The sequence below is a fragment of the Pygocentrus nattereri genome, chromosome 14 (genome assembly GCF_015220715.1).
Source record: "Pygocentrus nattereri isolate fPygNat1 chromosome 14, fPygNat1.pri, whole genome shotgun sequence".
NCBI classification, from domain to species: domain Eukaryota; kingdom Metazoa; phylum Chordata; class Actinopteri; order Characiformes; family Serrasalmidae; genus Pygocentrus; species Pygocentrus nattereri.
Window position 1 is genome coordinate 36,476,595 of NC_051224.1, and position 23,138 is coordinate 36,499,732.

At 40.3% G+C, this 23,138-nt stretch overlaps 1 protein-coding gene and 3 gene segments (V, D, J or C); all 4 read left to right on the forward strand.

Annotated features, from left to right (window-relative positions):
- Positions 1 to 3,428: 3,428 nt before the first annotated feature.
- On the forward strand, positions 3,429 to 4,244 carry LOC119265125. The segment is given in 2 exon segments: positions 3,429 to 3,659; positions 3,740 to 4,244. Coding segments are annotated over 2 exon segments (366 nt in total).
- A 1,370-nt stretch (positions 4,245 to 5,614) lies between these two features.
- On the forward strand, positions 5,615 to 6,223 carry LOC108444035. The segment is given in 2 exon segments: positions 5,615 to 5,806; positions 5,889 to 6,223. Coding segments are annotated over 2 exon segments (360 nt in total).
- A 5,583-nt stretch (positions 6,224 to 11,806) lies between these two features.
- LOC119265122 lies at positions 11,807 to 14,489 on the forward strand. The gene is made up of 2 exons (XM_037544754.1): positions 11,807 to 13,341; positions 14,376 to 14,489. Exon 1 carries the CDS (start codon positions 12,247 to 12,249, stop codon positions 13,135 to 13,137), a length of 891 nt encoding a protein of 296 aa, XP_037400651.1. The 5' UTR covers positions 11,807 to 12,246; the 3' UTR covers positions 13,138 to 13,341; positions 14,376 to 14,489.
- Positions 14,490 to 21,944: 7,455 nt separating this feature from the next.
- Positions 21,945 to 22,402, forward strand: LOC108414183. The segment is given in 2 exon segments: positions 21,945 to 22,000; positions 22,083 to 22,402. Coding segments are annotated over 2 exon segments (366 nt in total).
- The last annotated feature ends 736 nt before the right edge of the window (positions 22,403 to 23,138 follow it).

Below are 23,138 nucleotides of genomic sequence, written 5' to 3' on the forward strand. Positions count from 1 at the left end.
TCAGGGTCGCGGGGGGGTGCTGGAGCCTATCCCAGCAGTCTTCGGGCGGAAGGCAGGATACACCCTGGACAGGTCGCCAGTCCATCGCAGGGCAGACAGACAGATACAGACAGTCACTCACACACTCACACCTAGGGGTAATTTAGCATGTCCAATTGGCCTGACTGCATGTCTTTGGACTGTGGGAGGAAACCGGAGAACCCGGAGGAAACCCACGCAGACACGGGGAGAACATGCAAACTCCACACAGAGAGGACCCTGGCCGCCCGGTCGGGGAATTGAACCCAGGCCCTCCTCACTGTGAGGAGTTTTTTGCCGGCAGAACATTCTACAAGATATCTGAGTCAGAAAAAATTAAGATCTGTGAAACAATAAGTTAAGTGGTCATTTTTAAATCCCACAAATGGGGAAATTCCACCTCCGCATTTAACCCATCCGTGAAGTGAAACACCACATACACTCTAGTGAACACACACACTAGGGGGCAGTGAGCACACTTGCCCGGAGTGGTGGGCAGCCCTAACCTCCAGCCCATGACTGCCACCAAACATGGTCTAGCTGCAGTGTCTACTGTTATTGTTAAAGGGAGTCTTGCAACCACATGCTTTTGAGTCACTAATGCCAAATTACATCTGGTTTAAAAGGAACTGTAGTAAATTGGTTGTAACATTCAATCAGCCACACCCGTAATATCTCCAATGGCTTGTTGGTCAATTCTCACAGATTTAGTGCACTTAGTAACTATAAACCACTCGTTTAGGCTTCTTGTGTGACAGTTTGTACATAAACCAAGTGCAGAATTTGTCCAATTTGTACCTGAAAGTGGCGCAAAAAAGTTCTCTGGACTCTTACAACTACCAGCACTATTCATTGCCCTGATCAGGGAGATGGTACTGATCAATTCAACTTCTCCCAATGACATTTTATAGTTTGTCCACATATTGAAAAACTCCATTTCACAACAGAATGCCTAAGTCATAATCTGAGGATGCAGGCAGGATGAACCATCTCCTAATGTAGACTGAAGTATAATGAAACCAAAGCAAGTACCAAGAGACCACAACGATCAAAACCTTATATAGTATGGGCTTAATATAAACCGGAGTTATTTTTACAGTTCATTTTAATGTGAAAATTGTGAAAAATCATAAAAATGGAATATATCCTATTAAATGAAACAGAAAATGAAACGTTTTAAACAACAATATTCTGTGTATGTCTTGGTTCTGTGTATATTGACGTACAAAAGCTTGGGTGCCCCAGTTAAGTTACGTGATAATAACACACTCCTGAACACTTTAATGCATAGATACTGTTTATTTGCTGAGTGTGACATAAAATAAAAGAAAATGTAGCCTGTGCAAAGTTATGGCCACATTATTTTGACCACAGCTGAAATGACATTTTTAGCCTCTGGTGCTCCGATAAGCATCCATTCATACTTGTAGTTGGGTCACATGTGGGCACTACATTGGAGCGTCTTGTAGGTCGAGGATCTTTCTTGAGGTGTCTGGTCTGTGAAACCTTAATAGTATAGACAATACTAATTTGATGTTTAGTTTGATGTTTAAATAGAGAAGTTATGTGTAGTCAGTGCTAGAGTTCAGCGTCGACAGTGGTTTAACCCTTTATTTTCACTGATCTCCGTTACAGCTTCATGACATCATGATGCAAATCCAGTGTGTTGTGGCTCCATCCAGTACTTATGTGCTGCTGAGCTGAGTGGAGCAGTAGAGTCTCATCAACACTCACCATGAAGATCACACTCTCCTTACTACTGATACTACTCAGCTTCAGCAGTGAGTTCCTGATCCAATGTTTAATTAGTACTCTATTTGTTACATGAAAAAACCCATATATTTAATACCTATTTTCCTTCAGCAGGTGTGAAATGTGAAAGTATGGAATCTTTACAAACTGCAGTTCAGAAGAAACCTGGAGAAACTCTGAGTCTCTCCTGTAGAGGATCTGGATTTGATTTTAGCAGCTACTACATGCACTGGATCAGACAACAAGCTGGAAAACCGTTCGAATGGATGTGCCGTATTTATGGGAGTGGTGGTGGAATTTTTTATGGAAATGGTTTTGAAGGCCGAACTGAAATCACCAGAGACAATTCCAACAGCATGGTGTATCTGAAACTGTCTGGTGTGACAGTCGAGGACTCAGCTGTGTATTATTGTGCAAGAACCACACAGTGATGAAAAATGTGGAAACACTGTACAAAAAATGGGCCTGCTGTTAAACGGTTATTTTCCTAAGAGGCTACAATACAGAGTCTTAGTTTCAGAACGTGGTATTATAGGAAGTTAAGCTGAACAAAACATAGGGGGTTGTAGAGGACAACAAATGTAGTACAATGTGAATAAGCCTTAGATTGGTTCCAGTCAGACTTCACTGACAGACAACTGTTTATCACTATAGATAAGCACCATTTATCCAATGCTCCTGTTAACCATGGTGTGCCTCAAGGTACAGTCCTTGGTCCCGTCCTATTTTAATATATATGAGTAAATCATTCACAGCTATAGCCAATTCCACCACTTCTTCCTTAGATGGCAACAACTGTATAAAACCAAGCTAGTAGGCCTGCAGACTTCTTCTACAAACATTAGTGAAAGAATGGGTCGCTCTCAGGAGCTCAGTGAATTCCAGTATGGTACCATGATCGGACGCCACCTGTGCAGTCTTGTCCAGTCTTGAAATTTCCTCACTACTAAATATACAAGGCAAAACTTAAGCTTAAAATAATGCAACTTTACACTATCATAAATTGATAAACAGCCACTTCTTTCAAATATTTGAATGGTTTTGTTACAAAATGTGTTAAATGCCACTTTTTTTTGCATGATGTTATGTTGTTAGGGGGCATCTTCACACATACAGAAAATATCAAAGCAATATGACTAATATCTTATTTACTAGAGAAATAAAAACATGTTTTCCATTATACGTTACACATTAACTGCCAGCAGTTTCCTAAAATTAGGGCTAGGCATATGACAATATTTTTCATTATAATGATAAATGTAGAATTGTGAGAAAAAAGTCAGAATTGTGAGAAAAAAGAATTGTGAGATTAAAGTCAGAATTGTGAGAAAAAAAGTCAGAATTGTGAGATTAAAGTCAGAATTGTGAGAATAAAGTCAGAATTGTGAGAATAAAGTCAGAATTGTGAGATTAAAGTCAGAATTGTGAGAAAAAAGTCAGAATTGTGAGATTAAAGTCAGAATTGTGAGATTAAAGTCAGAATTGTGAGAAAAAATTCAGAATTCTGACTTTAATCTCAGAATTCTGGCTGCCCTTTTTTTTCCCCAATGCCCCATTTTTTTTAATAGTGGCCCTAATCCTCTTTCGTATAAAACAATGATAATGGTAGTACAAAAAAAATCTAATAATAATAATAATAATAATACTGAAGAGTTTAGGGCCTGGTGTGAAAGGGCGGGTTGACTCTACAGGTTTTCTTTCACCTACTTCCATACATCCCCCATAACAATGCATTTTAGTTCCATCCATGACATCATGATGCAAATCCAGTGTGTTGTGGCTCCATCCAGTACTTATGAGCTGCTGAGCTGAGTGGAGCAGTAGAGGCTCATCAACACTCACCATGAAGACCACGCTCTCCTTACTACTGATACTACTCAGCTTCACTGGTGAGTTCCTCAACATTTTATTCAAACTCTCTGTTAATGTAATTTAAATATAAATGAAAATGACATTTTGCTTCCTTCAGCAGGTGTGAAATGTGAAAGTATGGAATCATTAGAAACTGCAGTTCAGAAAAAACCTGGAGAAACTCTGAGTCTCTCCTGTAGAGGATCTGGATTTACTTTTAGCAGCTACAACATGAACTGGATCAGACAACAGGCTGGAAAACCACTGGAGTGGATGGGATGGATTCGTTATGACGGAGGTGACAATGGCTACTCAAAGTTATTTCAAGGCCGAACTGAAATCACCAGAGACAATTCCAACAGCATGGTGTATCTGAAACTGTCTGGTGTGACAGTCGAGGACTCAGCTGTGTATTACTGTGCAAGAAACTCACAGTGATAAATATCTGTGGAAACACTGTACAAAAACATGGAGCTGCTGTTAGATGATTATTTTCATGAGAGGATGTTGTTCAAAGTTTTGGCTTCAGCAGGTGGCAAAGAAGGTTTATCAGAACAAACCCAAGAAGATTAAGATCGAACAAACACAGGGGGGCAGTCGAGAATAAGAAATGAAGTGCAGAAAAGACCAGAACTAAAATATTTGCAAGTTCCATTTCATATATATATATATATATATATATATATATATATATAAATATAATGTGGTAGAAAATGTAGTTTTTATATATGTTATAAGCTAAACAGTCAATCAGTAAAACTCTTCTTTCCAAAAAAGCAGGCTAAAAACAACACCTGAGCTTGACTGGCCTGTCAAGTAAACATTTTTCTGCACACAGCATCAAACTCTCAAGTCATAAAAAAAGAAAAGAGGAAAATTCAAGAAGGAACTTTGCTAAGATGTTGCTAAGCCATTGTTATAGGTGGTTTGAGAAGGAGTTACCTCCCTGGTGTTTGCTAGGATGTTGCTATGGTATTCCAGGTAGTTGCTAATATGTTTATACTCATCTTGATGTAGTCGGTCCCAAAAGCACAAGTGCACTTTTCTTATGTAGGATCTATGATCCTGCAAACGTTCACAGTTCTAGCTCGAAAACTATGACCTGTGAAAACAGTACACAAAAAACCTGCAATAATAAACCAAAATATCAATAAATTGGCTTTGACAATAATGTGACACACCATGTATTGGGTACCTGTCTTAAAGTATGGTGATGGTACATGCTACATGACCCACCTTTACCTGGAATTCAGCTATAGATGTCTTTAGATAGTCATGTTGTATTATCTTGTCATAATTTTAATAATTTAACAATTACCAGGAGTCTTTAGCTGTAACATACAGTGAATGATTCTGGGGTAATAAATCACACTGTGGGGAATCGGGGCAGAATTTACTCTACAGTTGCTTCATGGCTTGATAATAACCCAGTGATTTAACAGTGAATAAAATGTTGTGTTTATGTTTTACGTAGTAATAATAAGTACGTTGTTTAAAGGTAAATTAGTGCCCTCTAGTTCTCTGTCGGTTCTTTTTCTCTCCCAGGGATAATCACCTTTTGAGAATCATCATGTCAATCATCAACTATACATCAGCTTACTTTTCAATCAGTAATATCAGAATACCATCTCTCAAAATGATTTAAAGCAAGGTGCATGCTCAAACTGTATGAGCAGAGCATTTAGAAGAAATTGTACATGCACAGAATTGTAAGGGTTTAGAATTATTAGTGAGTACAAAATGAATTAGTTTACTGTCCCAGTGAATAAAGGAATAAATAAAGCTGTCAGACACATTTAAAACAATGAAAACAGTAGTAAAATATATTAATAATAATAATAATAATAATAATACTGAAGAGTTTAGGGCCTGGTGTGGAAGGGCGGGTTGACTCTTTGTTTTAACAGAAGTCTACAGGTTTTCTTTCTATGTGGATTAAGTGCACAGGTGTGGGCTGAGTGATGAATTCCTCTGGACTATGGTAACTTGTCAGAATTGACCTTCTTATGTTGTAGTGACCCCCCATAACAACGCATTTTAGTTCCATCCATGACATCATGATGCAAATCCAGTGTGTTGTGGCTCCATCCAGTACTTATGAGCTGCTGAGCTGAGTGGAGCAGTAGAGTCTCATCAACACTCACCATGAAGATCACACTCTTCTTACTACTGATACTACTCAGCAGTGAGTTTTTGAATAATTGATTAAAACTTTATCTACATGTTATTAAAATGTAGTTAATAATAAAATATTTTGCTTCCTTCAGCAGGTGTGAAATGTGAAAGTATGGAATCATTAGAAACTGCAGTTCAGCTAAAACCTGGAGAAACTCTGAGTCTCTCCTGTAGAGGATCTGGATTTACTTTTAGCAGCTACTACATGAACTGGATCAGACAACAGGCTGGAAAACCGCTGGAGTGGATGGCATACATTTCCGACCTTGCATTCAGTACAGGCTACGCAACGTCTTTTGAAGGCCGAACCGAAATCACCAGAGACAATTCCAACAGCATGCTGTACCTGAAACTGTCTGGTGTGACAGTCGAGGACTCAGCTGTGTATTACTGTGCAAGCAGCTCACAGTGATAAATATCTGTGGAAACACTGTTCAAAAACATGGAGCTGCTGTTAGATGGTTATTTTAATGAGAGGATGTTGTTCAAAGTTTTGGCTTCAGCAGGTGGCAAATAAGGTTTATCAGAACAAACCCAAGAAGATTAAGATCGAACAAACACAGGGGGGCAGTAGAGAATAAGAAATGAAGTGCAGAAAAGACCAGCACTAAAATATTTACAAGTTCCATTTCATATATATACATATATATATATATATATATATATATATATATATATATATATATATATATATATATATATATATTCATATATATGTATATATAAAATCATGCATTCTTGGGAATATTTTATACATAAACACACATTATATATATATATATATATATATATATATATATATATATATATATATATATATATATATATATATATGTATTATAATAAAAATATAATATATTTTATATATCATATATATACATATATGTGCATATATTATTTTTTATTATATTTATATATTGTGCTGCCACTGCTGGAGCGCAGTAGCGCCACCAGCCCACTAGGGGAGCAGGTGGGCGGGTTAACCTAAGTTTCTGCAATTTAATAAGAAAACAAGTTGAGAGAGTCTGAACTGGTAGCGTCCCGCAGGTTGTTGTTCTCAAAGTTATTTTTCACACAGAGCATGGGAAATATATGCCTGTAAGTATGAGTGCATTCTAAGTTCATGGAGAGTGATGTAATGTAGTTTGTAGTCTTGTTTATGTTATTACGCAGTCGCGCTCATCAATGCTAATCGCGTTAGCTTGTCTATGGGAAAACCCATTATATGTTAGCATCGAGCTAGCGGGATGCATACTACCTATTGTTTATCTTTTATGGGGGCTATGCCAGCTGCAGTTTAAGACAGTGGAGCTTTAATTTAGATCGTGAAATATATATATTATGTGACTATATGCGTGTTGTACTATGTTCTTTCTTATGTTTGTAGTTTTACAGTGCCTTCATTAGAGAGTCAAATAAACCCTACTACGATGGTGGAAAACCTTTGCCTCTTATTTTGAAGAACTGTTATCTATCTGCATAACTGGACATCCAAGTACATTGAGGGCAGAATAGTAAAAAGGCATCATTCTCATCAAACATAGTGAGTTCTGGGAAAAGAAAGAATGGATGATACGCTGGAAACAAGGTCAAAAGCGTCTAGTTCCTTACGCTCCAGCCGGCTTACATCATCATCTACTGCTGCCGCCAGAGCAAGAGCAAAAGCAGAAGCTGCCCGTGTCCAGCTCTCCTTTGCAGAGCAGGAAGCTAACATCCTGAAACAACAAGCTGAACAGCTTAAGAAGAAAGCTGATTTGGACGCAGAGCTGCACATACTGAAATCACAGAAGGCAGCGGCAGCAGCGCTAGCTGAGGCTCAAGCATGGGAAGCGTCCGCACAGGAAAGCAAGCACCCACAACAGCCCCAGCTGGACAATATGCCACCAATCAACGCCAAAGAACGAGTATAAGAGTATGTGCAACAACAGTCAGAACTCAGCGTTAATCTGCAGACTTCAGAGGTAAATTCTCCTGGAATCCCACTTCCTCCAGTTACACAGCCAGATATCTCCATTGCGGCAACAGTAAAAGCATACAAGGAATCAAGTACCTGTCAGCCTAGTGTGTACAACAGTCAAGAGTTTGCACCTTTGCCATCCTACTGTGCCATGAGTCCCAAGAAAGAATCGTACAACTGGAGTTACGGAGGACAGACGACGAATGATGGATTTCACCATCCCTAGCCCAAGCTAGTGACACCCAAACCGACAAGGGGCAGTCGTGGTGACACTTCAGATCTAACAAAATATCTGATACGGAAAGAGATGATCAGCTCTGGTCTGCTGGAATTCGATGATCGACCAGAGAACTACTGGGCGTGGAAGACTTCCTTTCTAAGTGCAATTCAAGATCTGAGTATATTACCTCAAGAAGAGCTAGACCTGCTTTCCAAATGGCTTGGCCCACACTCAGCTGCACAGGCCAGGAGAGTCAGAGCTGCATATATAAACAATCCTACAGCAGGCCTACAGATGGTGTGGCAGAGACTGGAGGAGTGTTTTGGAGCACCAGAGGTGATTGAGCATGCACTTCTAAAGAAAGTTGAGGATTTTCCTAAGCTGATGAATAGAGACAACCAACGCTTAAGAGAACTGGGGGATCTTCTACTCGAACTTCATGCTGCAAAAACAAGTGGCCATCTTCCTGGTCTTTCACATCTTGACACAGCACACAGAGTCAACCCAATTCTGGAAAAGCTTCCATATCACCTTCAGGAGAAATGGGTAACAGCCGCCTCAAGGTTCAAGAGAGATAATGCAGTATCCTATCCTCCATTTTCATTTTTTGTTGGTGTAGTGAATGAAGAAGCCAGAATTCGCAATGACCCAAGTTTTTCCTGTGTCACCTCTGCCAGTGCCAGCAATCCGAAAACAGAGAGAATGGTAAGGCAGAACTATCAACCCCCTTTGTCTGTTAAGAAGACAGAGATTTCAAGTGTTGGGGGAGCCAGCTCTAACACTCCCACTGACAAGAACAACATAGACCCCGATAAACAATGTCCGCTACACAGTAAGCCTCACCTGCTGAGAAAATGCCGTCTCTTCAGAAGTAAGACTTTGGAGGAAAGAAAGACTTTCTTGAAACACAAACAAATTTGTTTTAAGTGTTGCTCTTCTGTTAATCACATAGCCAAAGATTGTTTGAAGGCAGTACAGTGCACAGAGTGTGGTAGTGGAAGGCATATCACTGCACTACACCCTGATCCCCTTCCCCGTAGATCGGAGAGCTCAGTGACCACGGATGAGCATGGCGGGGAGGAAAGAGAATCAGCTGCAGCTGATGTGACATCAAAATGCACAGAAGTATGTGGAGGTACGATCGGCTCAAGATCATGCTCCAAGATATGTTTGGTTAAAGTGTTTCCTGCCGAACAACCAGAGAAAGCGGTTAGCATGTATGCTGTTCTGGATGAACAAAGCAACCGCTCCTTGGCTAAAACATACTTTTTTGACATCTTTAACATTCAAGGACAACCAGAACCATACACATTGAAAACATGTGCAGGCGTCAGAGAAGTAGCAGGGAGACGAGCCAGCCACTTCATAGTAGAGTCGCTTGATGGTATGACTCAGCTTCCCTTGCCCAATCTCATTGAGTGTGATATGATACCTGATGATAGGACTGAAATCCCGTCACCCGAAGTTACTTCCTATTACCCACAACTGAAACCAGTCCAAGGTAAAATTCCAGAAATTGATCCAGGTGCGGAAATCCTTCTCCTCCTTGGCAGAGACATTTTGTGTGTGCACAAGGTAAGAGAACAGCATAACGGACTCCATAACGAGCCATATGCTCAACGGCTCGACCTTGGTTGGGTAATCGTGGGTGAAGTGTGTCTAGGGCAGGTGCACAAGGCAGCCAATGTTAGCGTATACAGGACCAACATTCTGCTAAGTGGACGAGCTTCACTCTTGAGTTCATGTCCAAACAACGTACGAGTCAAAGAAAAGCTTAGTTGTCACATGCTAAACCTGAGTGTTCAAAGCTCCGAACAGCACCTGGGTAGAAAGATAAATGATCTTGGCAGTCAGGTGTTTCATAGGACACGACAAGACGACACCCCCGCTATGTCAGTCGATGATGAATGTTTCTTGAATACGCTAGAAGAACAAGTCTACAAAGATGGTTTCAACACTTGGGTTGCTCCATTACCTTTTCGGTCACCACGAAACCGTCTTCCCAACAACCGACCTCAAGCTTTAAAGCGTCTTTCATCCCTTCGCCGAATGCTAAACAAAAAAACGCAAATGAGAAAACAGTTCATTGATTTCATGCAAAGGATGCTGGAAGAGAAACAAGCAGAGCCAGCACCACCATTAAAAGAAGGCGAGGAAAGTTGGTATCTACCTATATTTGGAGTATATCACCCACAGAAACCTGACCAAATAAGAGTGGTATTCGATTCAAGCACCAGACACGAAGGAATTTCCCTCAATGACGTGCTTCTGAGTGGACCTGATCTGAACAATGCTCTTCTTGGAGTTCTCATTCGGTTCCGTAGAGAACCCATAGCAGTCACTGCGGATGTTCAGCAGATGTTTTACTGCTTTAAAGTCTGCGAGAAGCATCGAAACTTTCTGAGGTTCCTGTGGTATGAAAACAATGATCTGCAAAAGCCAGTGAAAGAGTTCCGAATGACAGTACACGTGTTTGGCAACAGTCCATCACCAGCAGTTGCTATTTACTGCTTCAGGCGAGCTGCATTGGAAGCAGCCGACTCCACTGCTTGTGCAAAAGAGTTCATCACACGCAATTTTTATGTGGACGACGGACTTGCATCATTTCCTAGTGAAACAGAAGCCATTAGTGTCCTGCAGACTTCCCCAAAGATGCTAGCTAAATCGAACATCAAACTACATAAAATCGCATCCAACAGTAGCAGTGTCATGCAGGCATTCTCACCCGAAGACCTGGCCAAAGATTTGAAAAACCTTGATTTAGGAGTGGAATCACTACCTCTTCAGAGGAGTCTGGGTTTAGTTTGGAACCTTGAGACAGACAACTTCATGTTCTGTGTTTCAAAGGAGGAGAAACCTTTGACAAAAAGAGGCATTTTGTCTGCAGTGAACAGTTTGTTTGACCCCTTAGGCTTTGTGGTACCAGTCACAGTGGGAGGAAGAAACTTGGTGAGGAACCTATCTGTGGAACAGTATGACTGGGACACACCACTGCCAGCATCCAAGCAGGAACATTGGACTCTCTGGAAAGACTCTATGAAAGACCTAGAACAGCTCCAGATTCCAAGACCTTATGTTCCAGTTTCTTTATCGATGCAGACACAGCGCAGAGAGTTGTGTGTGTTTTCAGATGCGTCAGTCATAGCCATAGCTGCTGTGGCTTACTTGAAGACAGTTTCTACAACAGGACAGTGCCATGTGGGATTCATCATGGCAAAGGCAAAATTTGCTCCACGCCCGGCACATACTGTTCCTCGACTTTGCGCAGCGGTCCTGGCGATCGAGTTGGCAGACTTTATTCAGGACGAACTGGACATTGACATTCATTCTGTGATGTACTATACTGACAGTAAAATAGTCCTGGGTTATATTCATAACACTTCACGCAGGTTTTATGTCTATGTGGCAAACAGGATAACCCGAATCAGAAAGTCTTCACATCCAGATCAGTGGCATTACATCTGCACTGAAGAAAACCCAGCGGATCATGGAACTCGACCAACAACTGCTACAACCCTCAAAGGCACCAACTGGTTTACTGGACCTTCATTCCTATCAAAACCCCAAGAAAGCCACAGTTCTCAGACAGATGTCTTCGAACTGCTGGATCCAGATATGGATCTAGAAGTTTGCCCCAAAGTGACACCCTGTAACACAGTTGTGAAAGAAGGTGGACTTGGAGTTCAGAGGTTTCATAGGTTCTCCACTTGGAAGTCTTTGACTCGTGCACTCTCCACACTAATCAAGAAGGCAAGAAGTGTTGCAAAAACACATGGTGGTAACACAGGAGATGAGGAGGCACAGGCGGTGACAATAATCATTAGAACCACGCAACAACATGCTTACAAAATGGAGTTTCTGTGTCTTGCCAAGGGAGATCAAATCTCCAAACAAAGTCCACTTCGGAAGCTGACACCCTTTCTGGACAAAGATGGATTATTGAGAGTCGGTGGCCGTATGTCTGCAACTGATATGTCGTTTGAGGATAGACACCCTCTGATTATTCCCAAGCTGCACATTGCTACATTGCTGGTGAGAAAATATCATGAGCAGTCTGCACACCAAGGACGACATTTCACGGAAGGAGCTATTAGATTAGCAGGACTTTGGCTAATTGGAGGGAAACGACTTGTGTCAAGTGCGATACATAAATGTGTAACTTGCAAAAGACTGAGAGGTAAAATGCAGGTCCAGAAGATGTCAGACTTGCCACCTGACAGTGTCACCAGAGCCACCATTTACTCATGTTGGTTTGGATGTTTTCGGACCTTGGATGGTGACTGCCCGAAGGACAAGAGGAGGGCATGCTGAAAGTAAACGATGGGCCGTCATATTCACTTGTCTGAGCACTAGAGCGGTGCACATCGAGGTCATAGAGACGATGACCACTGCAAGCTTCATCAATGGACTCAGACGTTTCAGTGCCATTAGAGGGCCCATTAAAACAATTCGATCAGACCAGGGCACAAATTTCATTGGAGCCTGTAAAGAACTCAAACTCAACACAACTGATCCTGAGTTGAAGACATACCTTAAAGACAACAAGAGCACATGGATATTCAACCCTCCCCACTCTTCCCACATGGGCGGAGTGTGGGAGAGGATGATCGGCATTGCTCGACGGATTTTGGATGCTCTTCTCCTCAAGCTGAATCCATCGTATCTCACACATGAGATACTAGTCACTCTGATGGCGGAAGTCACTGCCATTATGAACTCAAGACCATTGGTCTCAGTGTCCTCTGACCCAGAAGCGCCAGCAGTTCTTACCCCATCAATGTTGTTGACACATAAAAAGGATACATTGGCTGCACCTTCTGGGGATTTTGATGTTAACGATCTTTCCAACAAACACTGGAGGAGAGTCCAAGCCCTTGCTGATGCCTTTTGGAAAAGGTGGAGGCAGGAGTATCTGACGACGCTTCAAACAAAGGGAAAATGGAATATGGAGAAGCCCAACCTGCAAGTAGGAGATGTGGTGCTGCTGAAGGACTCACAAATGAAAAGAACTGAGTGGCCTACTGGACTTGTGGTTAAAACCTTTCCTAGTCGAGATAATACAGTGCGTAAGGTGGAGGTTAAAGTAGTCAAACATGACATTCCTAGAGTGTATTTGCGTCCTATTTTAGAGTTGATTTTACTGTTCCATGCAAAAAATGTATAGTGGTGTAAAATACCAGGCGGGGAGTGTGCTGCCACTGCTGGAGTGCAGTAGCGCCACCAGCCCACTAGGGGAGCAGGTGGGCGGGTTAACCTAAGTTTCTGCAATTGAATAAGAAAACAAGTTGAGAGAGTCTGAACTGGTAGCGTCCCGCAGGTTGTTGTTCTCAAAGTTATTTTTCACACAGAGCATGGGAAATATATGCCTGTAAGTATGAGTGCATTCTAAGTTCATGTAGAGTGATGTAATGTAGTTTGTAGTCTTGTTTATGTTATTACGCAGTCGCGCTCATCAATGCTAATCGCGTTAGCTTGTCTATGGGAAAACCCATTATATGTTAGCATCGAGCTAGCGGGATGCATACTACCTATTGTTTATCTTTTATGGGGGCTATGCCAGCTGCAGTTTAAGACAGTGGAGCTTTAATTTAGATCGTGAAATATATATATTATGTGACTATATGCGTGTTGTACTATGTTCTTTCTTATGTTTGTAGTTTTACAGTGCCTTCATTAGAGAGTCAAATAAACCCTACTACGATGGTGGAAAACCTTTGCCTCTTATTTTGAAGAACTGTTATCTATCTGCATAACTGGACATCCAAGTACAGCGAGGGCAGAATATATATATATATATATGTACATATATTATTTTTTATTATATATATATATATATATATATAAAATGTTGTGTTTGTGTTTTATGTAGTAATAATAAGTACATTGTTTAAAGGTAAATTAGTGCTCTCTAGTTCTCTGTCGGTTCTTTTTCTCTTCGCCTTTTGAGAATCATCATGTCAATCATAAACTATACATCAGCTTACTTTTCAATCAGTAATATCAGAATACCATCTCTCAAAATGATTTAAAGCAAGGTGCATGCTCAAACTCTACAAGCAGAGCATTTAGAAAAAATTGTACATGCACAGAATTGTAAGGGTTTAGAATTATTAGTGAGTACAAAATGAATGTTTACTGTCCCAGTGAATAAAGAAATAAATAAAGCTGACAGACACATTTAAAACAGTGAAAACAGTAGTAAAATATATTAATAAATATAATAATAATAATAATAATATTGAAGAGTTTTTAGGGCCTGGTGTGGAAGGGCGGGTTGACTCTTTGTTTTAACAGAAGTCTACAGGTTTTCTTTCTATGTGGATTAAGTGCACAGGTGTGGGCTGAGTGCAGATTTCCTCTGAACTATGGTAACTTGTCAGAATTGACCTTCTTATGTTGTAGTGACCCCCCATAACAACGCATTTTAGTTCCATCCATGACATCATGATGCAAATCCAGTGTGTTGTGGCTCCATCCAGTACTTATGAGCTGCTGAGCTGAGTGGAGCAGTAGAGTCTCATCAACACTCACCATGAAGATCACGCTCTTCTTACTACTGATACTACTCAGCTTCAGCCGTGAGTTCCTGAGTGTTTAATTCAAACGTTTTGTGTATGTCATAAAAATGTAGTTCATTATTACATATTTTACTCTTTTCAGCAGGTGTGAAATGTCAAAGTATGGAATCGTTACAAACTGCAGTTCAGCTAAAACCTGGAGAAACTCTGAGTCTCTCCTGTAGAGGATCTGGATTCACTTTTAGCAGCTACGACATGCACTGGATCAGACAACAGGCTGGAAAACCGCTGGAGTGGATGGCAGAAGTTTGGGTTGGTGGAGGTAGAAAGGCAAAATCTCTTGAAAGCCGAATGGAATTTAATAAAGACAATTCCAACAGCTTGGTGTCTCTGAAACTGTCTGGTGTGACAGTCGAGGACTCAGCTGTGTATTACTGTGCAAGAAGCTCACAGTGCTAAATATCTGTGGAAACACTGTACAAAAACATGGAACTTCAGCAGGTGGCAAAGAAAATTATACAGAACAACCACAAGGGGCAGCAGAGGACAAGAAATGAGGTGTATATTTAGCCTTGTCCTCTATGTAGTCGACAAAAGTCATGACTATATTTACAGCTGTAGTAGTTAAAATAATCTGATCTACTTCATCAGCAAAAAAGGAACATTTTGTATTTCATGCTTTTTTCTGATATGTTAAACTCTGTAAAATTTCTGCATTAAAATTGGCAGAAAATGTCTTATTTATGTCCTCTGTAGATGATGCGCTCACTCATTTTCACTTCAGCAAAACATATAATTTGACCAGGTGTGTTTTCCATACAGCCATAGTTCTTAGAAGTTGAATTGTGCATTACTGCCTTGTGTCTGTCTTACTGTGTTGAATGGAAATGGGAATTAGAACCGGCATTTTCATTGTTACTCCCTTGTCTGTTTTGGCCTAGACAAACATCATAATGATGGGTAGATGATCAAATTAATTCAAAATCCATTTGCCTGAAACAGGCCTACTGTAGAATGCTTTAGGATTGGAGAGGAAACAGCAGGAAAAAGCCACAGAAATAATCAAGTTTACTTAAAGCACGAGACATGACAAACTACTTTAATACGGAAATTGAAGCACCATAATACAGCATTGGAGTAACAATGGAGAACTTGGTTGGGACAATTAGCAGAACAAGGATGATAAACTTCACTAAAACGAAGAAAAGGACAACTGCAAAATAATGTCATTTATAGTAATCGTGATATGTTGGGGTGGAGGGGCTGATGGAGGAGAACAGGTAACGTATTTTGATGCTGTTTTGATTTGTCTTATGGAATACTTTAAACACCTGTTTCTACATGTTTCTTGTCCTTCTTCTTTACTTTGAGGTCCGGTTATAAAATTAAGCTGTCAATAAATGTTGGTTTATTTACACATGACAATTTTCCAGCCTCTGTTTATCCCTTAGATTTAAACAAGTTTTTTTACTGTGCCTTTAAGACTGATACCTGTAAGTGGTTTCTGTTCTTATTGGCTGCCCTGTATTGTGTCTCAGTCAAAAAGCAGTCTAGACTGAAACACTCATTACTTCAGCGTAGTGGGCGGGGCTAAACTGCTATAGGAGCATATATGTGAATGAGTTGTTTTTGCGACATCACAAAACCAAAGAATTCAAAATCCGCCGTTTTGTACAGCAACTTTTGATATATTGACCACGTGGCGTAGAGAGTGAATGAAACGTTTTAAAACTTAATAATGATGACATACTACTTCAAACTCTTTCATATAAAAGGGGGGAATTCAGTTTTTCATGATTTGGGCCCTTGTTTTGTTCATTTTGGGTATTTTCTTCCCAAATTAGTCACGTCCAGTTCCTACCTCTAGTTAGGTCTCCCCCATGACATTACGCTATCAGTGCTAGGAGGGTGAAGCTTAGCACAAGCTTCCACCGAATCATGAGAAGCATCACCACATCCTTTCCAACTGCTTCTAACGTAATGCTAACAGCCATCGTCTGTTTGGACGGCTGACACCCACATAGACTAACATTGCGCTGAGTGATCATGTACACCCAGAGAGAGTGAGGCCAAAGTGCTCTCACTCACAGATGGCTATGGCATCGCCCAGGGTGGAACTCACAATTTCCCAATGACATATATATATATATATATATGTAACCCTAACCCTAACCCTATGTATAAAATGTATTACAGAATACTATTTTTATCAAAAGTATGATTTCAAGCTATTTGTACTATTATTGTATTATGATTCCTGTGGTCCTGTGTGCTGGCTGTGGGCTTTGGGTTGCAGCCCAAAAAGTCAATTAAAAAAGGCATCTGAGTATCATCCTGCATATTAATCTGTAGTTTTACAGCTACTACAGCTTTTTCCTACTACTGATAGAAACATTTTAGAAGTAGGGATCAACAGGGTCTACTCAAAATCAGTTCTTGAGCACTTTTCAGTAGTAATTCAGTAATCCACTTTCTACAAATAGTCTATGGTCTTTCTACATTTGTAAAACTCTGTTTCATCACAGAATGTCTATATCATAATCCAATTATCCACACAGCGTGCAGTATGAACCAATTCCTAATGAATTCCTAATGTATAATGATATTCCTAATGAATTCTTAATGTATTCTTGAAATACACTAAAAACAAAAAAAGTAACAAAACTACATTTTTACAAGGTCAAAAAACCTGTTTTCATTATGTTAATGTTACCACAGAAGTCCTGAACTGGGCATTAGCTGAGTATCTGCAGTATCTAACGTGGTTGCCTCAAGATCCAGCTGACAATATATCCTTTATTCATACAGCCACCACTGAGGAATCAGCATGACTGACCTTCATGATTGATGTTGGTCTGAAACCAAAGTGAAATTCACTGGATCTCATGCACTGAGTCACTGGAATGAATCTGGCACACCTCTGACATGACAACTTTAAATATTTTCTCTATAACCGTGTAGAGACCTGAATGCGTCTGATATCATAATGCAAATCCAGCCTGGTGTCCAGTACTTATGTGCTGCTGAGCTGAGTGGAGCAGTAGAGTCTCATCAACACTCACCATGAAGATCACGCTCTCCTTACTACTGATACTACTCAGCTTCAGCGGTGAGTTCATGACTGATGAACTGTGTCTCTGTATCACGGCATTAATATAATATTAATAAGTAAATACTTGACTTGTTTCAACAGGTGTGAAATGCCAAAGCATGGAATCTTTACAAACTGCAGTGCAGAAGAAACCTGGAGAAACTCTGAGTCTCTCCTGCAGAGGATCTGGATTTAGCTTTGATTGCTGTACTATGCATTGGGTCAGACAACAGCCTGAAAAACCGCTGGAGTGGTTGGGAGCTGGTTATAGCTCTGCAAGCAACGACTATGCAAAATCTTTTCAAGGAAGAATAGAAATCACCAGAGACGATTCCAACAGCATGGTGTATCTGAAACTGTCTGGTGTGACAGTCGAGGACTCAGCTGTGTATTACTGTGCAAAATACCACAGTGATAAGTATCTGTAGAAACACTGTACAAAAACATGCAGCTACAGTTGGTCATTTTCATGTTGTTCAGAGTCTGAGTTTCAGCAGGTGGTGAAGAGGGTTGAGCAGATTAACCACAGGGGGCAGCAGAGGACAAGAAATGGACAGCAGTGTGAAAATTTTCTGTAAACTTCTTTTTTTCTGTTTTACTTGACACTGTCACAAATGTATCAGACCAGCATCAGGGCTACTTGACGCTCATTTTTACTGATTTTTTCTCTGCACAACATGTATGAAATACTGGATGATGTAGGCCTCGTCCTTTCCCATGTTCCCTCTGTAGGTAGTGCAGACACAGCCCTAAAAAAGTTCCAGTCAAATGTCACTGAAAAAGCACAATCTACCACCACTGGCATTGGCTGGGCCTCTAAAAATCTGGGGCAGCTTAGTGTAGAATTGTTTTGGGATGTTGTCCCTCAGAATTTTATTTAAGTAAACTGAAATATGTAGGGGGCGGCACGGTGGCGTGGTGGGTAGCGCTGTCGCCTCACAGCGAGGAGGGCCTGGTTTCGATTCCCCGGCCGGGCGGCCAGGGTCCTCTCTGTGTGGAGTTTGCATGTTCTCCCCGTGTCTGCGTGGGTTTCCGTCCAAAGACATGTGATCAGGCCAACTGGACATGCTAAATTGCCCCATGTGTCTGTGTCTGTCTGCCCTGCGATGGACTGGCGACCTGTCCAGGGTGTATCTTGCCTTCCGCCCGAAGACTGCTGGCATAGGCTCCAGCATTCCCCTGCGACCCTGAGGGAGAAGTGGCTTTGAAAATGGATGGATGAAATACGTAGTTGCTCCTTTTTCATTTTACATGAGGAATTACACATCAACAGAACACATAGCGATTCTGTGATACTGATTTGCATATTTAGCAAAATCATAAAAAACAAAAATGACAAAACTGTTTGCAACAAAATTGGAAAAAAAGTGTCGAAAACACAGACGTGTCCTCAATAATTTCCTCTCTCGCCACATCAATTCTAATCGTCTATTCTAAATGCCTCCTCTTAAATGTCCAACACATTTTATCTGTAATTTTTACACATTTTAAAAGCTAAATGGTCATTCAGAAAAAATCTCTTCTTGCCTAAAAGCAAGGAAAAAGCCTGACCTGAGCACAGCAGCCTAGACAAATGATCAGGTAAGCATTTTTTCATGTACAGCATTGAACTCGGGCTGGTCTAGTTTTCAAATGAGTGATTTTTTAAAAACTAATTAAAAGTAAAAACTAATTTAGAGTTTTAAATCTAGAAAGCAACTTTACATTGTATCATACTTCAAATAATGAGTTCAGAGAACATCACACATGTTGTTCTGTTAACTTACTATTACAGGTTCAGTGAATTTGAAATCTTAAAACCAGTCGGCTTAGTTTTATGAATTTAATGTTTTATTTTACAGTGTAGTAGAAATTTCAGATAGGCAGGGATTGTCTCACTAGCACTCTCTCTCTCTGAGGAATGGGAGAATGTGCCCCTGACTGAAACCATGGACGATGAGAGCGATGTGTAATTGAACTGAAGTGAAACGTGTGATATTTTAATGTAATCTGGTTGAAGAGGGTTGAAAATTATTCAGAGCTTTAGCCCTGGAAGTCCAGGCCAAGTGGCGCCCCTGTTTATCACTATAGCGGAGCGCAATTCATCCTCGAACACCATTTGCACCTGAAACTGGCACAAAATTCTTACAGAAATACAGAAAGGTGCATTCCTCTTAGAAATTGGGAGGGGCCAATCGTGACATGTCATATGAATAATAATAATGTTAGGTAGCTGATAGTTCTCTGTGGTGAAACAAACACAACCACAGCGCAATCCACGTCATAAAATGTTCTTATACGTTTCGTGCAGTTACATATTTCCATCATATTTAGCCAATGGCCCAAATTTATTCCACATTTGTTACTATTAAGTTATAAATTGCAGCTTTGAGTTGACCACAAACAAAATTGACATAAAACTCAACATTTGTACTAAAACAGAAAAGTGAGGGTAATTACAATATTTTCTACTAGAGTAGTAGTGAGAGATGTAGACTCAAGAGAGTAGCTTGCCTATGCAGTAGGTGAGAGGTGACATTTTACAGTGGTTTGACCTTCTTATGTTGTAGTGACCCTCCATCCCGACATGATAACTGAGGTTTTATTTCCATCCATGACATCATGATGCAAATCCAGTGTGTTGTGGCTCCATCCAGTACTTATGTGCTGCTGAGCTGAGTGGAGCAGTAGAGTCTCATCAACACTCACCATGAAGATCACGCTCTCCTTACTACTGACACTACTCAGCTTCAGCAGTGAGTTCCTGAACATTTTATTTAAACTCTCTGTTAATGTAATTTAAATATAAATGAAAATGACATTTTGCTTCCTTCAGCAGGTGTGAAATGTCAAAGTATGGAATCATTAGAAACTGCAGTTCAGCTAAAACCTGGAGAAACTCTGAGTCTTTCCTGTAGAGGATCTGGATTCACTTTTAGCAGCTACAACATGAACTGGATCAGACACCAGGCTGGAAAACCGCTGGAGTGGATAGGATATGTTCGTTATGATGGAGGTAGCAATGGCTACGCAGCATCATTTCAAGGCAGAACCGAAATCAGCAGAGATAATTCCAACAGTGTGACGTACCTGAAACTGTCTGCTGTGACCTTAGAGGACTCAGCTGTGTATTACTGTGCAAGATACCACAGTGATAAATATCTGTGGAAACACTGTACAAAAACATGGTTCAACTGTTAGATGATTATTTTATGAATGGATGTTATTCACCTTTGCTTCAGCTGGTGGCACAGAAAGGCAAAGAGAAAAACCATAGGGGGCAGTAGAGGACAAGAAATAAAGAGCAGGGTGAACAGTGCCAAAACCTGTCATTGTCTTTGATATTCAGCACTATCAGCAATTCATTTGAGCGATGCCAGTCTTATATTTAATACTCAAAAGAATACATTATTTCTCAGAATATATTTTCAGTTCACAGATTGAAGCATGATATATATCTTCATCATGTGAACCTTTATTTGTAATGTACTGCAGATTACGTCATTCATGATCTCCATAATGCACAAATACCACTGTGGTTAGGAACAAATTATTCACTGCATCAGATATCTATGGGGTACCTCAAGGTTCAATTCTGTGCTCCCTTATATTTATAATATAAATTTTAAACCTTGTCTAAATCATTCATAGCAATGCATTAAGGATTTCACTGCTATATTTATTACAGTGAGCACTAATTCCACTGTTGCTTCTCCACCCCAGTTAAAAACAGAATTCACATACGATCTAAAGTTCTGGATGAATTCATTCATTTCAAATTTAAAAAATGTAAAATTTCATTTCCGCTTGGAGCTACCAACGTCTATGGGGTCAGGTTTCTGTACTTAAATACACAATGTTTTCATTAAAAAACACCTGTTGTCTCTACCCTTGTTATGTATCTCGCACCGCAAGGTTCAATTGTCGGTCCCCTCCGATTTATCATATATGTGTTAATCCTTTGACAAACCATTCATAGACATGGTCTCAGCTTACAATGCTATGATGCTGATGTCCAGATATGAATCTACCAATCCTTTCCCACCGCCGGCCGCTGACATCAAACATTTCTTTCCTAAATAGCATCGTAAATTGCAGTCTTCTCAAAAGAAATACAAATAAAACTTAGATTTTCCTGTTAGCTACCAATAAAATAGTCCATCCTCCACTAACACTTGGCAACTGTGAACAGGACCATGAATTTGACGAGTAGCTAATGCTGAAATTCAGTGTTTCACCTTTTAATGTTGCAGTAGTCCTCCATCACAAAACCATGACTGATATTTTATTTCCGTCCATGACGTCATGATGCAAATCCAGTGTGTTGTGGCTCCATCCAGTACTTATGTGCTGCTGAGCTGAGTGGAGCAGTAGAGCCTCATCAACACTCACCATGAAGATCACGCTCTCCTTACTACTGATACTACTCAGCTTCAGCCGTGAGTTCCTGAATGACTGATTTAAACTTTATCTTCATGTAATTAATTTTTTTAAATGATAACATGTTTAACTTTCCTTCAGCAGGTATGAAATGTCAAAGTATGGAATCATTAGAGACTGCAGTTCAGCGAAAACCTGGAGAAACTCTGAGTCTCTCCTGCAGAGGATCTGGATTCACTTTTAGCAGCTACGCCATACACTGGCTCAGACAACAGGCTGGAAAACCGCTGGAGTGGATGGGATACATTTCGGGTAGTGGAGGCAGCAAAGGCTATGCAGCTTCATTTCAAGGAAGAACTGAAATCACCAGAGACAATTCCAACAGCATGGTGTATCTGAAACTGTCCGGTGTGACAGTCGAGGACTCAGCTGTGTATTACTGTGCAAGAGACACACAGTGATGAACATCTGTGGAAACACTGTACAAAAACACGCAGCTGCTGTTAGATGGTTATTTTCATGAGAGGATGTTATCCAGAGTTTTAATTTCAGCATTTAGCAGATAAGATTATGTGCACCAACTTCAGGGGGCAGCAGAGGACAAGAAATGAACTGCAGAAAACATTAAAAAGCTGCCTTTACATTCAGCACTGTCAGAAATTTAGGTCAAACTTAAAACTGTAGCGGGCAAAAATCGAACTTATACAATTGCCACTTTGCCCCAAATGTAGGTAACCATACTGTTCTCAGCATAAATATCACGGGATTGTGATTGTATATTCCTTTCTTAGTGCGCTCGGTCTTTCCACCCCAGGCCAATGCAAATAAATGTCTATTTCTGCTTTTTGTCATTAAAAAAATGTAGCTGAGGTATAAGTAACTGCGCACTGCGTGTTTTCACAGTCTAGACCACATCATAAGAGATGTAGTTTAAAGAAGTGCTATTCCAGGTGGTTACAAGGATGTTGCTAGATGATTACCGTCATGGTATCCCATGTGGTTGCTAGGTTGGCTTCAATTCTTCAGCCATTCATTGATATAGGAAAAAAGATTAGACTTTGAGCAGAAATTTTACTGATTCTCAACCAGTATTTTGTGTGGCAGTACGTTTGTATTACTTGTTACTGTCGTAAATAAGTAAAGTTTGAGAAACCACTTATATTAAGTTGAGAAACTGAGGATGATGAATGGACTGTT